The 26,007-nt window shown below is 38.6% G+C and overlaps 1 protein-coding gene across 10 annotated transcripts in view; it reads right to left on the reverse strand.

Moving 5' to 3' along the window:
* Window positions 1-26,007, reverse strand: part of LOC123944152 (phosphodiesterase 4D interacting protein) — a 235,459-nt gene that overhangs the window by 91,896 nt on the left and 117,556 nt on the right. For 9 of the 10 annotated variants that reach the window (XM_046009099.1, XM_046009155.1, XM_046009074.1 and 6 more), the window contains exons 5-8: window positions 23,812-23,888; window positions 21,272-21,395; window positions 20,905-21,080; window positions 16,735-16,852 (exon numbers count right to left, since the gene is read on the reverse strand). In XM_046009099.1, the coding sequence (XP_045865055.1) occupies window positions 16,735-16,852; window positions 20,905-21,080; window positions 21,272-21,395; window positions 23,812-23,888 (495 nt within the window). The remainder of the gene's footprint in view (window positions 1-16,734; window positions 16,853-20,904; window positions 21,081-21,271; window positions 21,396-23,811; window positions 23,889-26,007) is intronic. The other variant, XM_046009016.1, reaches the window with a different exon arrangement.

The raw sequence follows: 26,007 nt of genomic DNA on the forward strand, positions 1-26,007 counted from the left end.
ATGGTTATATGGATGTGTACAGTTCTCAAAATGCATTGAACTGAATGCTTAGATCTGTAGATTTTATGTTAGAATAGTTCAATAAAGAGTAACAAAGAGGAAATAAATATAAAATATGTATTACCCATAAACTTTTCATCTGAGAGTTTTTTTTGTGGAGGGGTTAGGAAGTAACCCCCACTTTATCGTAAGAATAGCTTTGAAAATTGGAAAGATAAAATATGGCCTAGAAAAAATTCTGTAAAATTCCCAACTGCAAATTCAAAACTTTATATTTCCTAACCATAGGAGCTTCGAAAAACATTGTATATGTATATGCACATCACACATATATGATTAAAGCAAGGCATGCTGATAAAGTAAGACTTGGGGCTTCTGAGATGATTTAGAATAGGATAATTACTTCTAAGACTTACCAAAGTTACATATCAAAGGAAAATTGGGACTAAGAACAGGTTTCATATTATGATAAGCTGTTATGAATTAAATTAATTTTATATATCAGCAGTTTGCCCTCAAAATGTATTGCTAAACCCATTCACAGCACTTATTAGCTATATATGCTAGTTAAATCATTTATATCTGGCCCTTAATTTTCTCATCTACAAAGTAAACATGTTGAAATTAAACAGTAGTTTTAACCTTTGCTAGGCATCAGAATCCCCTGGAGGGCTTAATAAAACAGATTGCTGGGACCTACCTCCTGGAGTTTCTGTTTCAGGTCGCCTAGGGTGGAGCCCATTAATTTGCATTCCTAACAAATTCCTAGATCATGCTGATGCTGCTGTCTGGCCAATCACACTTCGAAAACTGTTGAATTAGAGCTGTCCTAAACTATATTCTGAAAAATCTCAATCAAAAGATTAAAGTACTGCAAATAAATAGAAAAACCCTTCAGTGAAGAACTACTTACAGACTGTTGAATTTAGAAAACTATATTCTCATTTGAATCAAAATTCCTAAGTAGTGTTATGTTAAAGATATCTTGCACTGTCTCTACTTTGACCTCTAGATTTTGGGGGCCTGGGAAGTATCTCTTAGAACCAAAGTCACTTTTGTAACCGCTATCTTTTAGTGCTTCTAAGACCTAATTCTGGGCTGGTAAGGCGTTTCCAAGAGAATTAGAGATGGAAAATCCCCATGTCCCAAACAGTTGTGTTAGGTTTCACTGCCCTAGTTATGACATTGGAAATAGCTGTTCTAATTACTAAAAACTATGCTGAAAAAGAAAAAAAAAAAGAGTGAGTTTTGGCAGAGAAGCAAAAACAGATGAGGAAATGCAAAAATATCAAAGTAGAGCCAGTTAGGCTTTATGGAAACACAAGCATGTGCATGACTCCCCTGTGATGGCTGGAAATTTTTAAGAAGCCAGAAGCAATCATGCTTTGCGTTAATTAATAACACAGCATTTTGAAAGACTTGTTTAAAACCAGGAGATTACCAGTTCAACTGCAGATTGCCATATGGTCATCAGCAGAATCCATCTTAAAATAGTAAAGAGTCTTTCAAGTAAAGATATTAAATACCAATAGTTGTTTAAGTGAATTTTATTCTTTTATTTTTTTTAAGATTTATTTATTTATTTCAGAGAGAGAGTGGGGTGAGGAGCAGAGAGAGAGAGGGAGACAAAGACTCCCTGCTGAATGGGAATCCCATGACCCAATCCACCCCAGGACCCAAAATCATGACCTGAGCCGAAATCCAGACTCCAAAGCTCAACTGACTGAGCCACCCAGGCACCCCAAGTGAATTTTAAAGCTCACGTTAAGTCAATCAACCAAGGAGCAAGAATTTGAACAAATTCAGCATGTCATTTCTCTGTCTTTAGTGAACTTTCAGTTTAGTTGAAAGGAGAAAATGTGCATGCTAAAATTAGTACAATTGATTGGTAAGTGAAATGGTACTGATGAAGTCAATATGAGTGCAGAAAAAATTGAGAAATAGTTGAAAGGGCAAGAGTGACACTTGAGACGGGTCTTAGGATGGTGGAAACAAAGAAAGGGACTCCATTAAAAGAAAAGGGCATCATCAATAGTCTTAGAAGTGGGTCGGATACAGTGCTAGCCTGTAGGTAAAAGGAGATGTTGGGGATTTCGAGGAGCATCTGAATGGCCTGGTTCATCCTACTTTATAAAACTTATCCTCTATCACTGCTCATTCAGAGAATACATATGGATTGCTAACTATGCTGTGGTGCTATGGAAGCTGTGGCAACTAGAATTTAATGTTCAGAAAAGACAAAAGATTTTGGACTTAAGTTATGGACTTGAACAAAGAATGGCATGGTGAAAACTTCGTCTTGGAAAGATTAGCCAGAGAACAGGATGGACTGGAATTTCAGGGAAAGATTTTGGAATGGTTATAGGAAGACCTGCTAAAAAGCCATTGTAGTTATTCATATGTGGGGTAATTAAAAAAAGTCTATGGGAATGCAAGTTGGTACAGCCACTCTAGAAAACAATATGGAGATTCCTCAACAAGTTGAAAATAGAGCTACCCAGCAATTGCAGTATTGGGTATTTACCCCAAAGATACAAATGTAATGATCCGAAGGGGCAATTGCACCCCAATGTTCATAGCAGCAATGTCCAAACTATGGAAAGAGTCCAGATGTCCATCAACAGATGAATGGGTAAAGAAGATGTGATATATATACATATACACACATACACACACACACACACACACACACACACACAAAATGGAATATTACACAGCTATCAAAAAATGAACTCTTGCCATTCACAATGACGTGGATGGAACTAGAGGGTATTACACTAAGTGAAATAAGTCAGAGAAAGACAATATGTGATCTCACTAATATGTGGAATTTAAGAAATAAGGCAGATGATCAAAGGAAAAGAGAGGAAAAAAAAGAAACAAGATGAAACCAGAGAGGGAGACAAACCATAAGAAACTCTTAATCAAAGGAAACAAACTGAGGGTTGCTGAAGGGGTGGGGGTATAGGGATGAGGTAACTGGGTGACGGACATTGGGGAAGGTATGTGTTGTAATGACCACTGGATATTATATAAGACTGATGAATCACAGACCTGTACCCCTGAAATAAATAATACACTATATGTTAAATATTTGAATTTAAGTTAAAAAAAATAAGTCTGGTGTATAAATAGAAAGTGGTAAATATGAGAATCATTTTGAAGGAATGAACAGCAGGACTTGATGATATATAGAGGATGAAGGAAAACGATTAAAGATGAAGATTAGGTTTTTAGGTTTAGATTAGATTAGGTCTCAAAGACTGGTAGAAAACATGGTCTAAATGAGCAGAAATGTGAGAGTTGAGTCCATCTACAAAAAAGATAATGAAAAATTTGATCAGGAACATGCTGAGTTTAGGTGACTGAGAAAACTAAGTGGGGAAAAAAAAAACGAAGTGAGGCTCTTCTACAATCAAAGCACAGGTGAGACGGGGACAGAGTTTCAAGAATGAGAGAGACAGTTAACATTTGTCAAAGGCTAGGGAGAGATTAGCAGGAGAGATAAGGTCAGGCATATTACTTTCTGTAACTGTAACTTGTAAACTTGTGACTTGTAAACTTTGGAGTTGTTACTTTTAACTCCTCAGAATCCTTCCCTATCAAGGTAAACACTAAATTTGGGATTTTTTTTTTCTGAACATCTCTAACATGTTCAGAAATGTTGCTTCACATTTTCACTACATTTTCTATTTCAGATTCTTGAAACCTAAAACCTGAACCATGTACTAGACTTAGAAGCTTACCCTCTAATCATCCTCCATACTATTTCCAGAATATTCATAGTAAAGATTCATCATTATCCACTATAGGATAAAGTCCAAAACTTCATCAGCATGGCATTTCAATATCTCTACAGAAAGATCCTAATCTACTTTTCAACTACATCTCATACTTCTTCCCTAATCATATGGCGTGATGACAGGATATTAAACTGCTTTATTAACGGTATGCCCACCTTCCTCTTTTATAATCTGATGGTCAGGCCCTTAACTTGGAAATTTTTGCAGAGCAAAGAGCAGAGTCTGAAGTAAAATGCATTTCCTGACTTTAATAAAAATTCTAAACCAAGTGAGAAGATTAAGCCAGGTGTCCCAATGGGGAAGAGGAGAAAGGGTCTTTGAGGTCAACAGAAAAGGAGGGGGTTAGATTTCACTCATTTCAGAAAGAGACTGGAGATCAGCGAATAACAGGGAGCCACCTCCATTCCATATTAGTGCCGCAGAGAAGCAGCAGGACCTGGTGGGGAGAAGGCAGTGGGTGACTTGGAGAGGCTGGACTCTATATCACGGGGTTCTGGCTCCATAAAAGACTCTAATAAAACAAGCTGTTAGAGTTGGCAGAACCATGCTTGTTGGGGAAGGGGTACTTCCAGGGTGGACCAACGGTAAGAGTAATCCCTTGATTCTTTGGCACCTGATAAAAACCTTCACTTTCATGTAACTGAGAGAATAGGGAGGAATATATGTACCAAATGGATGATTTTGAACTTCTTGCTAGCCTGATTAAGATAAGGACTCAGGGTAACATTCAATCAATTGAAAGTGAAGAAACGTGGTATTTCCTGGACAACTGAATTTGTGAACTAAGAGTCATACCCACTTTGAACCTTTGGTAGATGTACACTGAGGCTCAGTCCTAGACCCTTTTTACCTATTTTTATTTTCTTCCCATATCATCTTATCCTTTCCCATCTTTGTACCAGTAACTTTCCATTTATATCTTTATCCCAGAATTTCCTCTGAGTTCAAATCTGAAATAGCCAGCTACCTATTCGTATCTGCATATGATAGGTCAGAGACATCTCAAAATTACCATCTTCCTGGGCACCTGGGTGGCTCAGTTGTCAAGCATCTGCCTTTGGCCCAGGTCATGACCCCAGCATCCTGGGATCGAGCCCCATATCCGGCTTCCTGCTCATCAGGGAGCCTGCTTCTCCCTTTCCAGCTCCCCTGTGCTTGGGTTACCTCTCTTACTGTCATAAATAAATAAAATCTTAAAAAAAAAATTATCATCTTCCTCTTACCTATAATACCCCCACACTCGTTCTCCCTAATTCTCTATTAGGGGTCAGCAAACTATGAACTGTGGACTAAATTTCCCCCCCCCCCACCTATTTTTGTAGATAAAGTTTTATTGGAACATACATGCCAACTCATTTATATATTGTGTATGGCTATGTTTGTGCTACAATGGCAGGAATCTTATGACCTGCAAGGCCTAAATTATTTGCTATCTGGCCTTTTACAGAAACAGTTGGCTAATCCCTGCTCTTTGTTTTCTTCAAAGTACTTATTACAATTTGCAATTAGTGATTCATTTGATCACTTGGCTATTTATCTTCCTTATTAGATACAAGCTCCTTAAGGGGAAAGGCTCTTGCCTTTCTTCTTTTAAGTATTTTTAAAGTATTTATTATTGAAATATAATGTACATGTAATAGTCTATTATTTCCAGGTACATAACATAATGAGTCAACAATTCTATACACTATTCAATGTTCACAATAAGTATAGTCACCATACAATTATTATAATATTATCGACTACATTCCCTATGCCATACTTTTCATCTCTGTGACTTACTTATTTTATAACTGGAAATTTGTACTTCATAATCCCTTTCACTTACTTTGCCCTCCCCTCATCACCCTTATTTGGCAACCACCAGTTTGTTCTCTGTATTTATGAGTCTGTTTGTTTTTTTGTTTTGTTTTAACAGTTTTTGAGATTCCACATATATACAAAATCATATGGTATTTGTCTTTCTCTCACTTATTTCATGTAGTATAAAATGCTCTAGGTCCACCATGTTGTTGCATGACAAGATTTCACTCCTATTATGGCTGAATAATATTCCATTGTATATATATACTGCATTCTCTTTACCCATTCATCTATCAATGGACACAAGTGTTGCTTCCATATCTGGCCTAGTGTAAATAATGCTACCATAAATAAAGAAGTGATTTATCTTTTCAAATTAGTGTTTTTGTTTTCTTTGGATAAATACCCAGTAACAGAATTACTAGGTCATATGATAATTCTTTTTAATAAAAAAAAATTTTTATTAACATATAATGTATTATTGGTCCCAGGGGTGCAGGTCTGTGAATCATCAGGCTTAAACACTTCACAGCACTCACCATAGCACATACCCTCCCCAATGTTCATAACCCAAGGTAATTCTATTTTTAATTTTTTAAGTAACCTCCAAACTGTTTTCTACAAGGGCTGCCAGTTTGCATTCCTACCAGCAGTGCACAAGGGTTCCTTTATTTCCAAATTTTTGCTCACCAACCCTTGTTACTTCTTGTGTTTTTGATTTTAAACATTCTAACAAATGTGAAGTGATATCTGATTGTGGTTTTGATTTGCATTTCCCTGATGATCAGTGATATAGAGCATCTTTTCATGTGTCTGTTGGCCATCTGTCTATCTTCTTTGGAAAAATCTCTATTCAGGTCTTCTGCCCATTTTTTAATTGGATTATTTGGGAGTTTTGGTGTTGAGTTGTATACGATCTTCATATATTTTAGATATTAACCCCTTATTAAATATATTATTTGCAAATATCTTCACCCATTCAGTTGATTGATGTTTTTATTTTGTTGATGGTTTCTTTTGTTGTGCAAAAGCTTTCTATTTTGGTATAGTCCCAATAGTTTAATTTTGCTTTTCTTTTCCCTTGAGTAAGAAGACATATATAGGAAAATATTTTTAGGACCAATGTCAAAGAGATAACTGCCTATGTTTTCTTCTAGAATTTTTATGGTTTCAAGTCTCACATGTCAGTCTTTAATCCAGTTTGTGTTTATTTTTGTGTATGGTGTAACAAAGTGGTTCAGTTTCATTCTTTTGCATATGGCTGTCCAGTTTTCCAAGCATCATTTACTGAAGAGACTATCTTTTCCCCACTGTATATTCTTGCCTACTTTGTCACAGATTATCTGGACTCTCTATACTATTCCAATGATGACCTCGGTGTCTTTTTTGTGCCAGCATCATACTGTTTTGATCTTTATACCTTTGTAACATATCTTGAAATTTGTGATTGTGATCCTTCCAGCTTTGCTTTTCTTTTTCAAGTCTGCTTTGGCTATTCAGGGTGTTTTGTGATTCCATACAAATTTTAAGATTATTTGTTCTAGTTCTGTGAAAAATGTTGTTGGTATTTTGATAGACACTGCATTAAATGTGTAGACTGGTTTGGGTTGTATGGGTATTTTAACCATATTGGTTCTTCCTCATGAGAGATTGTACATGCCAGACTATACCTTACCAGGAAACAAACTGAGGGTTTTAGAAGGAAGGGTAGTGGGAGGGATGGGTAAGCCTGGTGATGGGTATTAAAGAGGGCACAGATTGCATGGAGCACATATATGCAAACAATGAATCATGAAACACTACATCAAAAACTAATGACAGCAAAGGAAACAGTCAACAAAACAAAAGAGGCAACCCATGGAATGGGAGAAGATATTTGCAAATGACAGTACAGACAAAAGGTTGATATCCAGGATCTATAAAGAACTCCTCAAACTCAACACACACAAAACAGATAATCATATCAAAAAAAATGGGCAGAAGATATGAACAGACACTTCTCCAGTGAAGACATACAAATGGCTAAGAAACACATGAAAAAATGTTCATCATCACTAGCCATCAGGGAGATTCAAATTAAAACCACATTGAGATACCACCTGACACCAGTTAGAATGGCCAAAATTAGCAAGACAGGAAATGACATGTGTTGGAGAGGATGTGGAGAAAGGGGAACGCTCTTACACTGTTGGTGGGAATGCAAGTTGGTGCAGGCACTTTGGAGAAATTAAAAATAGAGCTTCCCTATGACCCTGCAATTGCACTACTGGGCATTTACCCAAAAGATACAGATGTAGTGAAAAGAAGGGCCATCTGTACCCCAATGTTTATAGCAGCAATGGCCATGGTCACCAAACTGTAGAAAGAACCAAGATGCCCTTCAACGGACGAATGGATAAGGAAGATGTGGTTCATATACACTATAGAGTATTATGCCTCCATCAGAAAGGATGAATACTCAACTTTTGTAGCAACATGGACAGGACTGGAAGAGATTATGCTGAGTGAAATGAGTCAAGCAGAGAGAGTCAATTATCATATGGTTTCACTTATTTGTGGAGCATAACAAATAACATAGAGGACATGGGGAGATGGAGAGGAGAAGGGAGTTGAGGGAAATTGGAAGGGGAGATGAACCATGAGAGACTATGGACTCTGAAAAACAATCTGAGGGTTTTGAAGGGGCAGTGGGTGGGAGGTTGGGGAAACCAGGTGGTGAGTAATAGGGAGGGCACGTATTGCATGGAGCACTGGGTGTGGTGCAAAAACAATGAATACTGTTATGCTGAAAAGAAATTAAAAAAAACTAATGACAACTAACATAACACAATAAAAATTAATGTGAATTTAATAAATTAATTATTATTAATTAATTAATTAATTTAAAAATATCGGTTCTTTCAATCCATGAGCATAGAATATCTTTTCATTTGTGTCATCTTCAATTTCTTTCATCAGTGTCTTATAGTTCTTGTAGTACAGGTCTTTCACCTCCTTGGTTAAATTTATTTCGTGGTATTTTATTATTTTTGGTGCACTTATAAATAGGATTGTTTTCTTAACTACTCTTCTACTTCATTATTAGTGTATAGAAATGCAACAGATTTCTGTGATTAATTTTTTTTATCCTGTGACTTTGCTGAATTCATTTATTAGTTCTTTATTAGTTCTAAAAGTTTTTGGTGGAATCTTTAGGGTTTTCTATATATATTACTATCATGCCACCTGCAAATAGTGGAAGTTTTACTTCTTCCTTATTGATCTGGCTGCCTCTTATTTCTTTTTCTTGTCTGATTGCTATGGCTAGGATTGCTAATACTACATTGAATAGAAGTGGTGAGAATGGACACATTAAGATATGTTACCTCTAAACCTTTTTGAGCGTTTTTATCATGAATGGGTGTACTTTGTCAAATGTTTTTTCCCTATTAAGATGATCATATTGGGGCACCTGGCTGGCTCAATAGGTTAAAGCCTCTGCTTTGAGCTCAGATCATGATCTCAGGGTCCTGGGATTGAGCCCTGCATGGGGCTCTCTGCTCAGCAGGGAGCCTGCTTCCATTCCCCTCTCTCTGCCTGCCTCTACCTACCTGTGATCTCTGTCTGTCAAATATAAAATCTTAAAAAAAATGATTGTATGGTTTTTAATCCTTTTTCTTGTTAATGAGATGTATCACATTGATTTATTGATTTATTGATTTATTTGCAAATATTAAGCCACTCTTGCATCCTAGAATAAATTCCATTTGAAGGTGGTGAATGATTTTTTTTTTAATGTATTGTTGGATTCTGGTTGCTAATATTTTGTAAAGGATTTCTGCATCTATGTTCATCAGAGATAATTGGCCTATAGTTTTCTTTTCTTTTTGGAGTGTTTTTATCTGGTTTTATTGTCAGGGTAATGTTGGCCTCACAGAATGAATAGAAATTTTCCTTCCTTTTCTATTTTTTGAGGTAGTTTGAGGATAGGTATTAATTCTTCTTTAGTGTTCAGCAGAATTCACTGTGAAGCCGTCTGGTCCTGTACTTTTGTTTGATGGGAGGTTTTTTGGTTTTTGTTTTATTTTGTTTATTGTTGATTCAATTTCATTGCTAGTAATTGGTCTGTTCAAATTTTCTATTTCTTCCTGATTCAGTTTTGGAAGATTATATGTTTCTAGAAATTTATCCATTTCTTATAGGTTGTCCAATTTGTTGGCATAAATTTTTCAATATTTTCTTATAATCCTTTGTATTTCTGTGGTATCAGTTGTAATTTCCCTTCTTCTTTTCTGATTTTGAGTCTTCTCTCTCTTCCTCTCCCTCCCCCAACTCTTGCTCTTGCTCTCTGTCTCTTCTTTTTCTTTTTCTTTTAATAAGTCTAAGTGTTTATCAATTTTGTTTACCTTTTCAAAGAATCAGCTCCTGGTTTCATCCATATATTGTTTCTTTTGAGGTACTTTAGACAGTATGTTTCTAGATATCAATAAATAATCATTGAATGACTAAATGAGTAAATCAATGCCTTTCCTTTTCATCTCTTATTAAAATCCTACTCATTTCATATAGATCAAAATCTTCACTGCCTACCCCAGCTCATGACCTTTTGTTCATCCTCTACTGCTTTATATTTTGTTTCCATCAGTGGCTTCCTTACCTTCCAATTAGACTATCATCTCTAAAGGCAGAGACTAAACCTTATGCATCTTTGTGTTCTTTATTCCTTCATGTTACAGTAGTTTGTGCATTGTAAATTCTCAGTAAATACTTTTCATGAAGCGGTAATAAAATCCCTTATTTTTCCACCAGCTTTGCTGCTCTAAAGGGTCAGGACTACAATCGCCTTAGATGATAAGACCTTTGGCTCAGACATGTTACCAGTAAAGGTTATGTCTGGGAGACAGTGAGGTTGAATGAGTCTCCACCTTCAACATTCATCAGCTTTAAGAAGAGGATACTGTAAATCTGCTTTGAAAGATCTCCTTATATGAAGTTAGTTGGAGCTGCCCAAGCTCCTAATCCCTGCAAGGTTTTCAGTCTCTGTCTTGAGCAGTGAGTGTTCTTGCCTTAACCTCCACATCAGATCTCTCCATGTTAACAGTGGAATGTTTGCTATTTTAAGATATGCCTCACTGCATGCAGTGTTATTTACATTAGGTTCCAAACAAGGCATAAATACAATGGCTTGAGTGTCTGCTGATTTGTGTGAGTGGGAGGTCCTGATTGCTTACTGGATATCTCACCCCAATTCTGTTGTCCTCTTTCATTTTGTAAGGCAACCACAGTGAAATTACATGTTAATAAATACTACACTGGGGGAAAACTGGAGAATGGAAAAATGAAATAAAACAAGAATTCTTCCAGACCTTCCTTTGCAAGTACATCGTTGCTCCTTGCGTTCATACCCTCTAGGTCTGGTTTCATTTAAAAGGTTCTTTGAAATGAAGCTTCTACTCTCCCGTAAAAGGGAATCATGTCAGTAACTGGAACTATCACCAGCTTTTCAGAGTGCAGGTCTTTCATCTGCAACTTTGTGAATATACTCACAAAGGAAGAGAAAAATGCTTTGTAAAACTTCACTTTGTTAGCCTTTCTTTTTACTAAAATAGATGTGGACATGTTGCTTCAGCATGGCAGCTATATCCAAAAACTCCTGAGTACTCTGCTCATAACGACATGCTCTTGATCTGAATGGACATGGGGGATTGGAAACAAATATGAAGTGATGTCAATTGGTGTGTCAAGTTTATGGCTTTCTTTATTGCTGTTCTATGGGGTTAATTATACGATAGAAGGTCATACTACTGTGTAAGTATGGCTAAAATGAATGTACAATACTATGGTGGAATGGAAAAAGAAAACAGCTAGAAGGATAGTAAAATCAATTAAATTAAATAATCTTGATCAAAACTGTCTCTTTTTGAGGGATGGAAGGCTCTGAAATGAAACTTCCTGTACTCAGAGATTATACTCAGTCCAGACTTTCAGACTGAGATTACATGAGAAGTACTCATCTATGGGAAATGGCATAAGAGTTTTCACTTGGACAACTCAAACCTAGATGTGTAAAGTCCATGAGCTTCCCTTCTTCTAAAGCCCAACTGTGGTATTCTCAGCTGTGAGGGGTCAAAGGAGGTGGAGAAAGTGAGTCAGTCTCCAGAACTCTAGGGATGGCTTTGCTGGAGATGAGGGAATTCTTAAGCCTATGCAGAGCAGGCCCAGAGCTTAGAAAATGAACTTGGGCCTTCCACATTGTGGGGGTGTGGCTTCTGTGGTTAGAGATGGCATGCAGACAAAGGTTGAGGATACAGTGGGAGTAAGATGCTGCTACTGCTGGCAGACAAGGATGATGCCCACAACGAAGGCTTCAGCTGTCACAGACAGCAAGAGTTGTCACACAAGACTGTAGACAGAGGGGGGAGACAAAGTACTTTATAATTGGTTTTCTAATGTTCTTGGCCCCTAATTCAAGAATGGATTAGATCAAGCAGTTAATAGCTATGTCGAACCATGATTTGCTCTCATGAGATGACATCAATTATCTGCTCAGTTAGACCTCCTTCTAAAGAGCCCACAGGATTGTCTTTCTAAAATGCAAATCATATGCTTTTATTCCCCCTAGCTTAGCTTTTTTTTTTCTTTAATTCTCCATTTCTTATAATAGGAAGTCCTTAGCTTGACACTTACGGAATGTCCCAGTTATGTCTTCTATCATTCTATAACACTTAGTATATAACTGGTAATACCAGTTTAAATTCCTTAACTATGTTCCATATCACTGTATATACTGTACCTGCCTATGCTGTATTTCTATTTTCTGCCTAGAATACTCTGCCTTTAAGGTCCAGGTCAAGAGGAACTTCCAGGTGAGACTTCTTTGACTTTCAAAGGTAGAGTTAATCCCTGCCATCTGTGGGTTCCTTTCCCACTATGCATATATTTCTATCTCTTCATTTATCATCCTGTATTTTGTTCTTTGTTTACATGTCAATCTCTTATTGGACGATAAACCCTTTGGAAGCTACAACCCCCAGACTAGTGGTTCTTACTGAGTGACTATACCATCTCCTAAACTGCATTTTGTAAATTCATAGGGTGTTTCTTGTTTTTATTGTCATCACCATGATGACTGGAGCAATGGGTGCTACATAATTTGCAATGAGCCAGGCAAAGCATTGTTCCAAATTCTGAATGACATCTGTCTACCTATTTATCTATCTATCTATCTATCTATCTATCATCTATCTGATTCCAGTCTGTATGAAATGCATAACATAAGCAAATTCATTAAGGCAAATTCATTAATTCATTATAACAGAGGTTATCAGGAACTAGGAAAGGGAAGAATGAGGAATTGTTGTTTTATGGGTAGTTTCACTGAAAAATTCCAGATATTTTGGTTCACTGATATTCTGAGAGCTGGTTTTGAACTTTGTCAATAGATCTCTTTTGGTCAGTCACACACATGTACATTTGTGACACTAGCTCTTCAGAACAGCAGTGTGAATATAGGTATGAACCCACATAAACCTATGTTCAAATTCTGACATCACTGTCTACTGCCTTAATAACTTGGGTTACATCACTTAATCTAAATATTGGTTTCCCTACTTGCAAAGGGAGCTTTTTCCTACCTAGTTCACAAGTTGTAATGAAAGTTGGAAAAAAACTGAATGTTCAGGCCTCCACACAGTGCTTAGAGCAGGATCAGGACTCAAAAATGGATCCTTCCTCTTTTCCATTCCTCCTTCCCTTCACTGGCTAGCAGCATCACACTGTTTCATGGACACTCAATAAAAGCTGGGTCTCCAAGGGCACCTGGATGGCTCATTTGGTTCAGCGTCTGCCTTCAGCTCAGGTCATGATCTCAGGGTCCTGGGATCAAGTCCCATGTCAAGCCCCACATCTTGCTCCACGCTCAGTGGGGAGTCTGCTTCTCCCCTCCCCCTATGGTCCCTCCCCCAATCTTACACACACTTTCTTTCTCTCTCTCTCAAATAAATGAATAAAATCTTTAAAAAATGTATTTTCACTGTAGGGGTCCCTGGGTGACTCAGTGGGTTGAGCGTCTGACTCGATTTCAGATCAGGTCATGATCTCAGGGTTGTGAGATGGAGCCCTATGACCTGCTCATGCTGGATATGGAGTCTGCTTAAGATTCTCCCTCTCTCCCCCTCTGCCTCTCCCTCTCACCCCCACTTGCACACTTAAGTATGCACACATGCACGCACATGCATTTTCTCACTCTTAAAATTTTTTTTCCACTTCCAATAAAATTATGTTGCTTTCCATTACCAAAATGTTACCATTTTGGTTGTAGTAGAAATAGTATTAGTATTATAGGTAACTCTGCAGGATTTAAAATGTGAAGTTTTGTTTTGTGCTTTCATTACTGAATGACTTTGAAATGTTCCACGAGGCACTGGTGAGGTAATACAACTTTATATAATCACCTGAACCTACAATGGAATTCTGCTATATATATTTATATATATACACACAATGTTAATATACAGTGAGTTTTCCATGAATGGAACTGCTATGAAAATGAAGAAAGTGTTGATTTTTGTATTGTTTGGAAATTTACCAATTCATCTTGGCATTGTCACCCCCATCTACTAATGGCATTCCCCTTGCCATTTTTGAATCGACAGTATAACATGACTATATCAGGCTACATTTGAAGCTATGACAGTCACTTAGTTTTCCCTACAGATACAAGCACCTGACTCTTTCTTTATGTCTGCTAATATAATTGTGCTCATGTGTGTGTGTGTGTGTGTGTGTGTATGTATGTGTGTATATGTATATACATACTATACATATGTATATACTCATGTGTGTGTATATATATATATACATGTGCAATGTATATTTTTAAATAAACATCATTTTATTATAAATTATTCTTATTATGTCTCATATGTTAGGGGCTTATATTAATTTGAGTTAATATATAAGGTTGGTAGGGCAGCACTGAGCCCGCAGAAAATGCTACAATATGTGCTGAAGTGACTGCTATTGAAAAGTTGTTGTTCATTGATAAATATTTTTAAATTGCACTTGGAATATGTATCTAAGAAATCCTGTGACTCCACTTCTAGGTTATATATTATTATATATTATATATATATATATTATTATATTATAATAATCTGAACCATTTGAATGTAACTGAATATTCCCAAGATGTTATAAGAAAGTGCTTCAACATTTCTTTTTCTTTTGGTCTAGGAGATTAAAGTGAGATAGAATTCTCATTGTGACCTGTTTGCCCTGCACCATTCACACTCTGCGGTGGTCCTCCTGGAGAGCAATCACAGAAATTGACAACTTTGAGTTCAGTCTTTGCCTATAAAACAGTCTTTCTAAAAAGAGACAAACAAAAAAATCACACTCTTATTAAATACAGAGAACAAAGTTGCCCGAGGGGAGGGGGTGGAGTATGGGTGAAACAGATGAAGGGGAGTAAGTGTGCACTCATCTTGATGAGCATTGAGAAATGTATAGAATTGCTGAATCATTATTTTGTACACCTGGAACTAAAATAATGCTGTATGGTGATGGTGCTTGAATAAAAGTCCCTTCGGAAACTTTCTAGCTATTTCATTATGTATCTTGTAAAAAGCCTAAGAACTTTATTTTCCCCTCCTCTCTGCCTAATTACATGTATACGCATCATTTCCTGAATTTGTTAACCAGAGCTTTCTAACCAAAGTGGAGTCACAGTCCAAGAAGTTTACAAGTACAGCTGAAATAGTGATTTCTTCTGCCCTTGTCGTGGCCCAAGCGCCCAGACTGACGACCTCCAAGTAAGAAGTTCCATCCACTTACCACTGTACCTTACAAATATTATCATTTCCTGTTTGTGCCATGACACAGAAAAGATAGGAAGCACTGCTTTAGGCTAGTTCTTCTCCCTGTTCCTTTTTTTTTTTTTTTTTTTGACAGACAGAGATCACAAGTAGACAGAGAAGCAGGCAAAGAGTGAGGAGGAAGCAGGCTCACTGCTGAGCAGAGAGCCCGATGCGGGTCTCGATTCCAGGACCTGGGATCATGACCTGAGCTGAAGACAGAGGCTTTAACCCACTGAGCCACCCAGGCACCCCCTCCCTGTTCCTTTTATCCTGACTCCCAACTCTCTAGATGTGAACCAAGAAGTTAAACCTCACTGCTCTAAGACCTGTAAGAATACTCAGTAATTGTTTATGCTGCTTGGGCAAAGATATATTCTAGGGTTCTTTTAGGAAATACCTTTTTAGAAAATTAAAAGTTGAAGGGAAGAGGGGAGTTTCCTCTGAGGTAATTCCAAGGGCAACAGTATAGACTAACACAATTTTTATACCACAGTAAGAATTCCTCAATATTAAAACAGCATTATGCACACTTGAAACTAATATAATACTGTTGGTTAATGATACTGGAATTAAAATGATAAATAAATAAAAACAACATTAACAGAGAAAGAACCCAATTAAACATTCTGTATAATTATAAATCACTCAGGATGGTGGGCAAAATTCTAATGGCCCCAGTGCTTCCCACCCGCTGGTAGCCACCACATCTTCACATAATCCCTACTTCTTGAGTGTGAGTGAGACGGACAACTTGCCTCTATGGAATAGAACATGGCAAAGATGAGGGAATGTCGCTGCATAGGTGTGCTGCATTACATGGCAAAAGTGAATGGATCTTATACATACAGTTAGGTCCCTACTCAGTTGATTTTCAGTTAACCAAAAGGGTTAGAACTGTGGGCCTGACCCAATCAAGTAGGTCTCTTAAAAGACTATGTAGAGGTAGAGAAGCAAATGAACCCCCTTTCTCTCTGCTGCTGGCTGTGAAGAAGCAAGATGCCACAACCCCTACAGCCACCCAGAAATAAAGTCTTCCAACAACCTGAGGGGACTTAGAAGACGATCCTTCTCTGAGTGACTCTCCCAATAAGAAAGCAGTTTGCTCATACCTTGATTTCAGATTTGTGAGACGCTGGCAAAGAGAACCCAGTGAAGCCATGCCTGGACCCCTGACCCACGGAAACTGTGGGACGATGAATGTATGTCGTGTTTTAATCCACTAAATCTGTAGTCATTTCTTACGCAGCAAGAGATAATGAACACAGAGGCAAAAAGCTCTGCCCACACCTCACCTGCACATCCATGCTAGTTGGCTCCTCCAACAGACGGAGCAGTTGTTGTTTCTCTTGAGACAGCTGCTCTACGAGCTGCTTCTGGGCAGCCAGGCTCTGATTCAGTTCTTCAATTCTTCTGGAGCAAAGAAAGAGTCAGAATAACACTTACGGTCATGATACTATTATTGCCTTTATTACTCAGCCCATTCCAAAGACAGCATAATCGAGTCCAGTCAGTTTTTACCTTTGTGGGTCACGGAACTCATACTTTTTCTCAGAAGGCCACGTATTCTCTGCTGTAGCCCCCTACTATGAACACAAATGACCTTCTGCTTACATATTCACTAGGTTCACAGACCTCCTGAAGCTGACCCATGGATCTACAGACCATAGGTATGTAACTCTTATAATAAGAGCCCAGAAGCTATGTTTCTGGTTGTTATTGTTCCATTCAAGAAATAATTTCTGGATAACCATTATATAAACTCACACACCCTACCCAATACCTGGGAATATAAAGTTGGAAAGCATACAATCTCTGCTTTGTAGAAACATTTTAAAAGATTTATTTATTATTTTAGAAAGAGAGCAGGAGGGAGGGGCAGAGAAAGAGGGAGAGAGAATCTCAAGCAGACTCCCAGCTGAGCACAGAGCCTGATGCAGGGGTCAGTCCCACAATCCTGAGATCTCATAACCTGAGCCAAATCAAGAGTTGGATGCTCAACCGACTGAGCCACCCAGACAACCCTCTGCCCTGTTGAAACTTAAATTCTTTTGGTGTGTGTGTGTTATGTCAGGGGTTTGGGGAGTGGCGAGACACAGCTACAAAAACAACAGGAACAGAATGTAAGGAGTGCTACCATGATACAGGCACCCACATTATATAGAGTACACTGAGTGCTGCCATGGAACTGTAGGAAGAAAGAGTGAGTCACTGAACTTGAAACAGTCTGTGGGACTTCAGGAGACAAGACTTGGAAAACTGGACTGTTTTCCGGGTACAGGGAGGAACTTGAACCAAGGAACGAAGTCATAAAGATACAAGATATTTTGGGGGAAGAGTCACTGGAACAAAGACTGCAGGAGAGAGGTGAGGGCTAGAGAAGAGGCTGGAAATTCAGACTTGGATTTAGATTATCAGACCATGCACAGCGTGCTGAAGTATAAAAACTACAGCTTCCAATCAACAGCTATTCCTCATCTTCTATGTGCAAGTGCTAAGTATATCTTGCTGTTTCTCTTAAGTCTTAGAGTACTAGAGATACCTGTCCTTGGAAAACACACTGGTACTAAATGAAATATTTCCAATTGTCATTATTATTCTTATGTAGGTGTGGAAGGCAGGGATAATACCTTGGGAGGGAAATAGTTGGGAGAAATGTGAGGGGTGCCCAAAAGTCAAATAGGAAGCACACAGACAAATTATAAATTTATTTAAATTTTAGAATTTATTTAAAATGTAAAATTTATAAATTAATTTATAAATTATAAACTAATTAAGGCTGTGAGGGTCAGCTAAGATTTGTGTAGGAACTTTAAAAGAACTTTAAAAACTTAAAAATATCATGCAAATGCAAGCTATAATAGTAATTATGATGATGAGGGGCACCTGGATGGCTCAGTCAGCTAAGCACCCGACTTGATTTTGGCTCAAGGGGTGAGATCAAGGGTGATCTCAGGGGTGAGATCAAGCCCTGAGTCAGGGTCCATACTGGGTGTGGATCCTGCTTAGGATTCCCTCTCTCCTTCTTCCTCTGCTCCTCCTTGCCCCCCCCACCTGCTTGTGCTCTCTCTCTCTCTCAAAAAAAAAAAAAAAAAATAGTAGGGCACCTGGGTGGATCAGTTAAGCAACTACCTTCAGCTCAGGTAATGATCCCAGAATCTTAGGATCAAGTACCACATCAGGCTCCCACCTCCACAGGGAGTCTTCCTCTCCCTGTGACCGTCTCCCCTCTCATGCTCTCTCACTGCCTCTCTCTCTCAAATAAATAAGTAAATAAGTAAATAAAAAAAATAAATTATGATGATGAATGTGGATTCCATATCAAATTCCCCCATGGTATCTATGCTAGAACATTCCTTTTTTTCTCAAGCCTCCAACCTTACTTATCCCTTTGACCCTCAGTCTCTATAGATGATCTATTCTCCTATTTTACAGTACAAAGTTGATAAGGCTATTTGATATAAACTCCCTAACTTATTGGTCACATGTTTTGTTTGTTTAACAAGTGCTTGTTGGGATATGGACATGAGACAAGAATTTCAGGGAATCTAGCAGGGAAAATCTGAAATCAAATAAAATGTCACGCTGAGAACTGTACAATAATGGTTGTGTATATAAAACAAGGCAAAAATATAGAGACTTAATTCTGCTGTCACAAAAGCACTCACAGAAGTGATGCCTGTGTGAGTTTTGAAGTACTAATAGGAGTTCACCAGGAAGGAAAAACACAGCAGATGCTTTCCACAGAAGGAAGAGCATAAGCAAAATGCAGGAGACCTGACATAGCATCATTTGCTTCTGGAGGCGATGTGTGAATTCAGGATTTAGATGCCTACAATGCTTGCGGCCATGTTACACAACTTTCTCAATGCCAGTTTCTTCATTTATAAAGTATAATAATCCCTACCTCTAGGGTTGTTAGGAGAATTAAACAACATTATAGTGCTCAGCTCAGTTGTATTGTAAGAGTGAACAAAACTTTAGTCATCATTGTTATTACTAGTCATGTACCAGTGAAGTGTGAAGGGGTCAAGGTGGGGATGAGTCTGGGAAAAATCAGGGGTCAGATCATAAAAGACTTTGACAACCATGCTAAGAAGAATGGATCTTACCTCCTGAAGGTGTTGGAGAGCATTTTATTTTAATTTTTTAAAAATATTTATTTGAGGGAGAGAGAGTAAGTGGGGTAACGGGCAGAGGGACAGAATCTTCAAGTGGACTCCCCACTGAGCACAGAGCCTGACATAGGGCTCAATCTCATGACCCTTGAGATCATGACCTAGGCCAAAACCAAGAGTTGGACACTTAACTGATGCAGCCACCCAGGCGCCTCTGGAGAGTCATTTTAAATGATCATTTTAAATGATCAGACCTGTGGCTCAAAAAGATCACATTACTGGGGCGCCTGGGTGGCTCAGTGGGTTAAGGCCTCTGCCTTCGGCTCAGGTCATGATCCCAGGGTCCTGGGATCGAGCCCCGCATCCGGCTCTCTGCTCAGTGGGGAACCTGCTTCCCCTCCTCTCTCTCTGCCTGCTGCTTTGCCTGCTGGTGATCTCTGTCTGTCAAATAAATAAATAAAAATCTTTAAAAAAAAATTTTTAAAAAAAGATCACATTACTCATTGTAGGTACACTGTGTGTTTTTCACCTATCCAGTTAAAAACTCCTGAATGCTTTTTATGCCACATAGTACCATGTATCTAAGGGCCTAAATTATGTGTCAGTTTGATACTGTTGAATTTTCCACTTCAGAACTTTCCTGAATTATTAGATTATAATAAAATAGAGAGTGGCAGGACAGGAAGTAAAGAAATAATTAGGAAGTTGCTGCATTAACCTAAACAGAGGTGACCTCAACAATTGCCCAGTTACTTTTAGAAGAAAACTCAACTTCCTTATGGCATACAAAGCCAGCACAATCAGACCTTATTCCCAGTGTAGCTAGCCTCCCACTAGTCTTTCCCAGACCCTCTGCTCTAGTTATGTAGAACTACTTGCTGATCTTGAAACATGCCATTCCCTCTGCCTCCCTTGCGTAATTTCTCATCGGCACAGAGTTTTTCCCTTTCCTACCCCTTTCCTACACTGTTTCTTTGAACTCCTATTCATTCTTCAAAACCCAGCTCAGATTTCATTGCCCCCAGGAAACTTTCAATGGCACCTTACTCTTTTAGTCTGGAACAGATGAGAATCCTCAGTGTTCCAAGAGCATCCCACGCTACTTCTATCGGAGAACTTCTTAAAATCACATAACATGTTTTTTACCAAGAAGACCTGGGTCTTTCATCTCTATAACCTTTGTGTTTAGGCCAGTGTCTGGCATGTCAGAAGTGCTCAATAAACATAACTGAGTGAGTCCATGTCTCTAGGTCCACTCTAAAATGGACCAGCACAGCTGATGTATGCTTTTGTCGCTTCAAGAACAAGCAAAAGACAAGTGACAAACAGAGCACCAGAGGCACTTACTTGTCCCGCTGGGCCAGGGTCTCAGTGTATTGGTCAGGATCAACCCCGTCCATTGGTACCTCATCCCTGTCCTTGGTGACTCCCTTCAGTTTCTCAGAGAGCTCCAGGTTACACTCTTTCTCTGCTTCCACCAGAGCTGCCATGCGCGCGGCCTCATTCTTTGCTAGCCTGGATTCCTACAAAAAAAGAATGAAAACTTTTTTGCAGAGGCTGCAAAGTCCCACCCAGGTTAGGACCAAGACTGTGGACACTTGGATGAGTCTGAGAAGGAAAGAAGGGAAAGAAAAGGTGAATTCCAGGAGGCAGAGCAGTCGGGAAATGGATGAAAAGGGGTCCGGAGCCATGGATCTCTGAAAGTCCTGCTCACCTCCTGCAGCAGCTGAATCTTATTCTCCAGGAGCTCATGAACATGCTCCGTCTCCTGCTGTCTCTCCTCAAACTGGCGCCGGAGCTCAGCTTCATTATGGCTGTTGAGATTCTCCACATCAGCCCTGAAACCACAGAGTATTCACCAGTCAGATCTAGTCATATAATTTACCAGATGGACCCATTTAGGTTGTTTCAGCAATTCAGAGTCACACTGATGAGAAAAAAAAAAAAAATGGAGTGTTTTTCCCTCTGCAATTACTTGTGGAACTGCTTTTTCCAAACTTTTCAGGTAATCTTTCAGGAACCTTAATTTTTTTGTTGCTTGTCAATCGGATTACACTTGACTTCCTAGAGGCTTCATTATCGCTATCACTTCAAAAGGAGAATCTTTCATTTGGGAGCTGGGCAGGCATCAAATGGTTCAGAATTCAACATCCGTGTTCCTCCGTCCCTGGTCTCTTCCATTTAGACTGTTTTCCCAGAGTGCTTTGCTAATTCCCTGTCTTTCTTGCTATTTGAATTTAAAATGTTCCTTCCATTTAGGGTGCTGGGACAGAATATCCATTTGGACACGCACAGAAACGTTCTCTTCCTTTACAACCAGTAACCCACAGGCTGTCCTGAATTTGGGTTACCTATCCAGTTTCCCCATGGTCCCATGCAGAGAACAGACATTTAATCTATGAAACTCAGGGTTCTGGCTCAGCTTTGTTTCTCTGATGTCCTTAGGAATGAATGTCCAGGCACTAGCATGAAGCGGGTAAGGTGTCACCAGCTTATTTATAACTAACGACAGCTGCCCTTGGATATTTGAGGATTAACAATTTGGAGGCAATATCAGGTGCTGAATGATCTTAATTCCGGTTTGGTTGTATTCCTGTTTTAAGCCATTTGTTGAGAACCATGGATCATCTTCTTGTTCTCAAAGCAGAAAACAACATTATGCCTTCATAAGTTCATGATAAATCAAAGTTGCTCTAACCAAGCCCAGTGTACTTTAATGTTTTGACCCACAAGTCTGTGTCTATGAAGACCAAAGAGGGCTTTCCCAAATTATGGGATTCTTTGGTTGATAGTGGACACTACTCGGTACCATCTCAGAGGCTCTATTTTCTGGAGTTCCCACATCATTATACAGATTGGGGGTGGGAGTAGAGGGTCTTGGTTGTACAAGGGACACAACTCAAGAAAATAACTCGAGACCTGCAAACAAGGCAGACTTCAAGAATCATCAACTTTAACTTTGACTTCATATTCCTTGATAAATGCAACAGACAACAGCTAACTACAATATCTTGAGAATGGAAGTTACACATTTTCAGAGTAACTCAGCAGGGAATGCCTGATTTAATAGACTACAGCTGTTGTAAAGTCACAAGGGCGTTGAACTTGATGCCAGAAATGTGGGCTCTGCCACTCATTTGAGAAGACTTTAATGTACCTTAGTTTTCTCATTTCTAAAAATAGGATAATGGCACCCAATTAGAAGTTAAACTGACATAAAACATGTTTTAAAAGCATACAAATCTCAAAATTAATTTCTCAATCATAAGTTTTCCTAAAGTCTGTTAGTTCGTTTAATGACTTAGTAAATCTTTAGTAATACCAGCATCATGTGTACAATTGAGTCTGATTTTGAGTATTCTGATCTTGCTGGACCGTCATCCTAAACATCAAGAAATACTATAGAGGGGCACCTCGGTAGCTCAGTTGTTAAGCATCTGCCTTCAGCTCAGGTCATGATCCCAGCGTCCTGGGATGGAGCCCTGCATCAGGCTCCCTGCTCAGCCGGGAGTCTGCCTCTCCCACTCCTGCTCCCCCTGCTTGTGTACCCTCTCTCACTGTTTCTCTCTCTCTCTGTCAAACAAATAAACAGAATCTTAAAAAAAAAAAAAGCAATACTGTAGAGACAAAAGGAATGCCAGATGAGATTAAATGCATACAGATCCCAGAATAGAATCTAAAAATTATTTTAATAGCAATTTTAACAATACTTGTTATTGAAAACTAAGGGGTTTTTAATGACAAAATCAATAAATTATAAAAGTACCCATTTTAACAATACAAAAGTATATAAAGAAAAAAATGAACAAGTCTTCTCCCCAACAAAAACTCTTAATCTCATTTCCCTGATACAAGTAATGTTAAGAGTTTGGTATATAAACCTCTAGGTTTTTTTGTTTGTTTGTTTTTAAACATACCAAAAATGTTGCCATAATTCACTCTCACCAGCAGTGTATGAGAGTGTCCACTTTTCCCCAAATCTATGTCAGCCCTTGATGTTACCAGCTGACTATTGAATATGAAGTTTATAATCTTAAACCAGGTAAATTCCCAATCTACCTCAAGATCTGTCAGATCTAGTAACAGGAAGAGCTAAAGGGAAAGAAAGCACATTGTCTGAGTTTCTAAATTGGCCACAACAATCACATACCAGAGTTAAGATGAAGGAATTTGGTTCCAAATCTACTGTTTTCAGATTAATAAACCAGACTCTTGGAAGAACCAAGAGTTCAACTGCTTCAAACTGCAACTCACCATGTTTTATCTAGATGCTGTTTCTTGTCCTGGAGTTCTCGTTTCAGGCTCTCTACTTCAACCTTCAGCTCGATGTTCTGAAAAGCACACAGGTATTAATTGTCATTGACTGTCCCATACCCTCTGTCCTGAAACCAGGTTCCTACTTGAGTCTTGCCTTGGGCTACTTCTCATCTTATCCCAGCCCTCTTCACAATCCATGACATAAATGAGATTCAGATGGATCAGTAACCCAGTCAAGGATAAATGGACTATGCAGCTTTGGGATTTCCCTGGAGCTACTCAGCTGTTCTCCCAAGCCATTCATTCTTGCCCCTGGATGAAGAACACCACCAAAGTCTGTTTGTTCTCCGAAGCATCAGAGGATAGCGCGTATATTAAAATAATTTTTTCTTACCCATATAAATCTGCTTCTGAAAGCCAAATTGCTATATATAGAATTATAACTTAAATATAACTGGGGACTTAATTATTTAAAGAAATTATGTTGCGAACGTTTTTGAAAGCAATACACTGCCGTTACCGTTAAACTGGATTTTCAAAAATTGCAGTTGCTTAAGGTGATAGGGGAGTCTGATGGTAAATCTATGAAGGAGACCTTTTTTGTTGAGGTGAAACAGCAACAAATTACAACTTGACAAACACAAAAGGGAAATAAAATCCCAGGAGAAGTAAAATATGAACACAGATTTGGTGAAATGTTGTCCACGGAATGTCCAATACAGCTTGAATGACCTGGTGAACGGTGAAGAGTGGGAAATCAGTGCTGAAAATGTTTACAACTAGTTTGTGAAAGCCATGCTAAGACAACTGAATAGTAGTCAGTAGACAACAAGAACTCATCAGGGAGCTTTAGGCAAAATATTGCCATGATCAGGTCTGTGTTGAGGGAGGAGTTTACAGTAGATGTAAAAAAGGTGAATGAGTCAGGAAGCAACTGCTCAGAATAGAGACAGGGACCGTCTGGGGTCAAAGAGGTAGAGGGAGCAAGACTCAAAAGGCATTTCCAAGGGGAAATCTGTGCGGCTTGCTGGTGTGTGTGTGTGTGTGTGTGAGAGAGAGAGGAGCAAAGACAATGCTGAGACTTCTAGCATGTGGGTGGTAATGCATACTATTAACTAAAATAGGGAACAGAAAAAGAGGAGCAGGTTTGTCAGGGAACCTAACGAGGAGTCTAAAAATACTAGTCAGGGCTTTGCTTTATTAAGAGCAGCGTACACAGAGGATGTACTCACTAGAGAGTGTACACACAGGAAACATTTCATCAGTGTATGTTATGGACTCCATCACGTGCATCTCAGTGTATTTCCCACAGGTATAGTGCGGTTGCTTTTCTTTAAAAAAATGAAGATAATGAAGTCTATTCCACAGGGGGCTTTGTGCAGATTCAATGAGATAAATGCACCTAGAACACCTAGAACTCTGCCTTGCACACAGCTGCTCAACAACCTTATGTTCACTGGCTAACAGGTGCCAGTCAAGAGATCTCTGCCCCACCAGGAAAAATATCTAAATCTGAAGGAAGAAAAAATGGAATGTTAACTACCCTGGAATTAAAAGAGAAAAAAAGGAAAAAGGAAAAAAATGGAGGATGCAAATTCTGTGGGCTCTCTCAGTTCCAAATCCTAGATAAGAAAATGAAGTCAATACTTGAATTAATTTGGCAAAAGATTCCAGGTCCCTCATTTTAAAGATGAGGAAACTGAAACTCGAAGACTTCCTCTAAAATAAAAATAATAATAGAATGTAGCAGTCCATTTTTGCTCCAGCATTTCAGCCAGAGACCAGCCCAGGAAGCACTGCCAATTTTTGCTTGATTTAGTAGAATGTGGTAAATTATAGAATTAGGGAATGTGCTACATTACGCAGTTAAGTGTAAGTATAGTGGTCAAGAACACAGGCCCTGAAGGTGAGAAAAACCTCAACCTCCTCATCTATCCACGGAGGACCATAACTCTTACTAGGGTGTTAAGAAGATTAAATGAAATTAAATGAATTAAATGAAATAATTAAATGAAAGAAAGTGAAATGCACAAAACATACATTACACAATCCATGGCATGCAGTAAGCATTCAGAAAATGTTAGCTATTATTAACCATAAAAACAAAAATTCACCCTCTCTGACTGGGACAGCTGAACTTCTCAACCAATCCTGTGTTAAACTAACATTACATCATGGAAAGGAAAGAAAGTT

The sequence above is a fragment of the Meles meles genome, chromosome 1 (genome assembly GCF_922984935.1).
Source record: "Meles meles chromosome 1, mMelMel3.1 paternal haplotype, whole genome shotgun sequence".
Lineage (NCBI taxonomy): Eukaryota > Metazoa > Chordata > Mammalia > Carnivora > Mustelidae > Meles > Meles meles.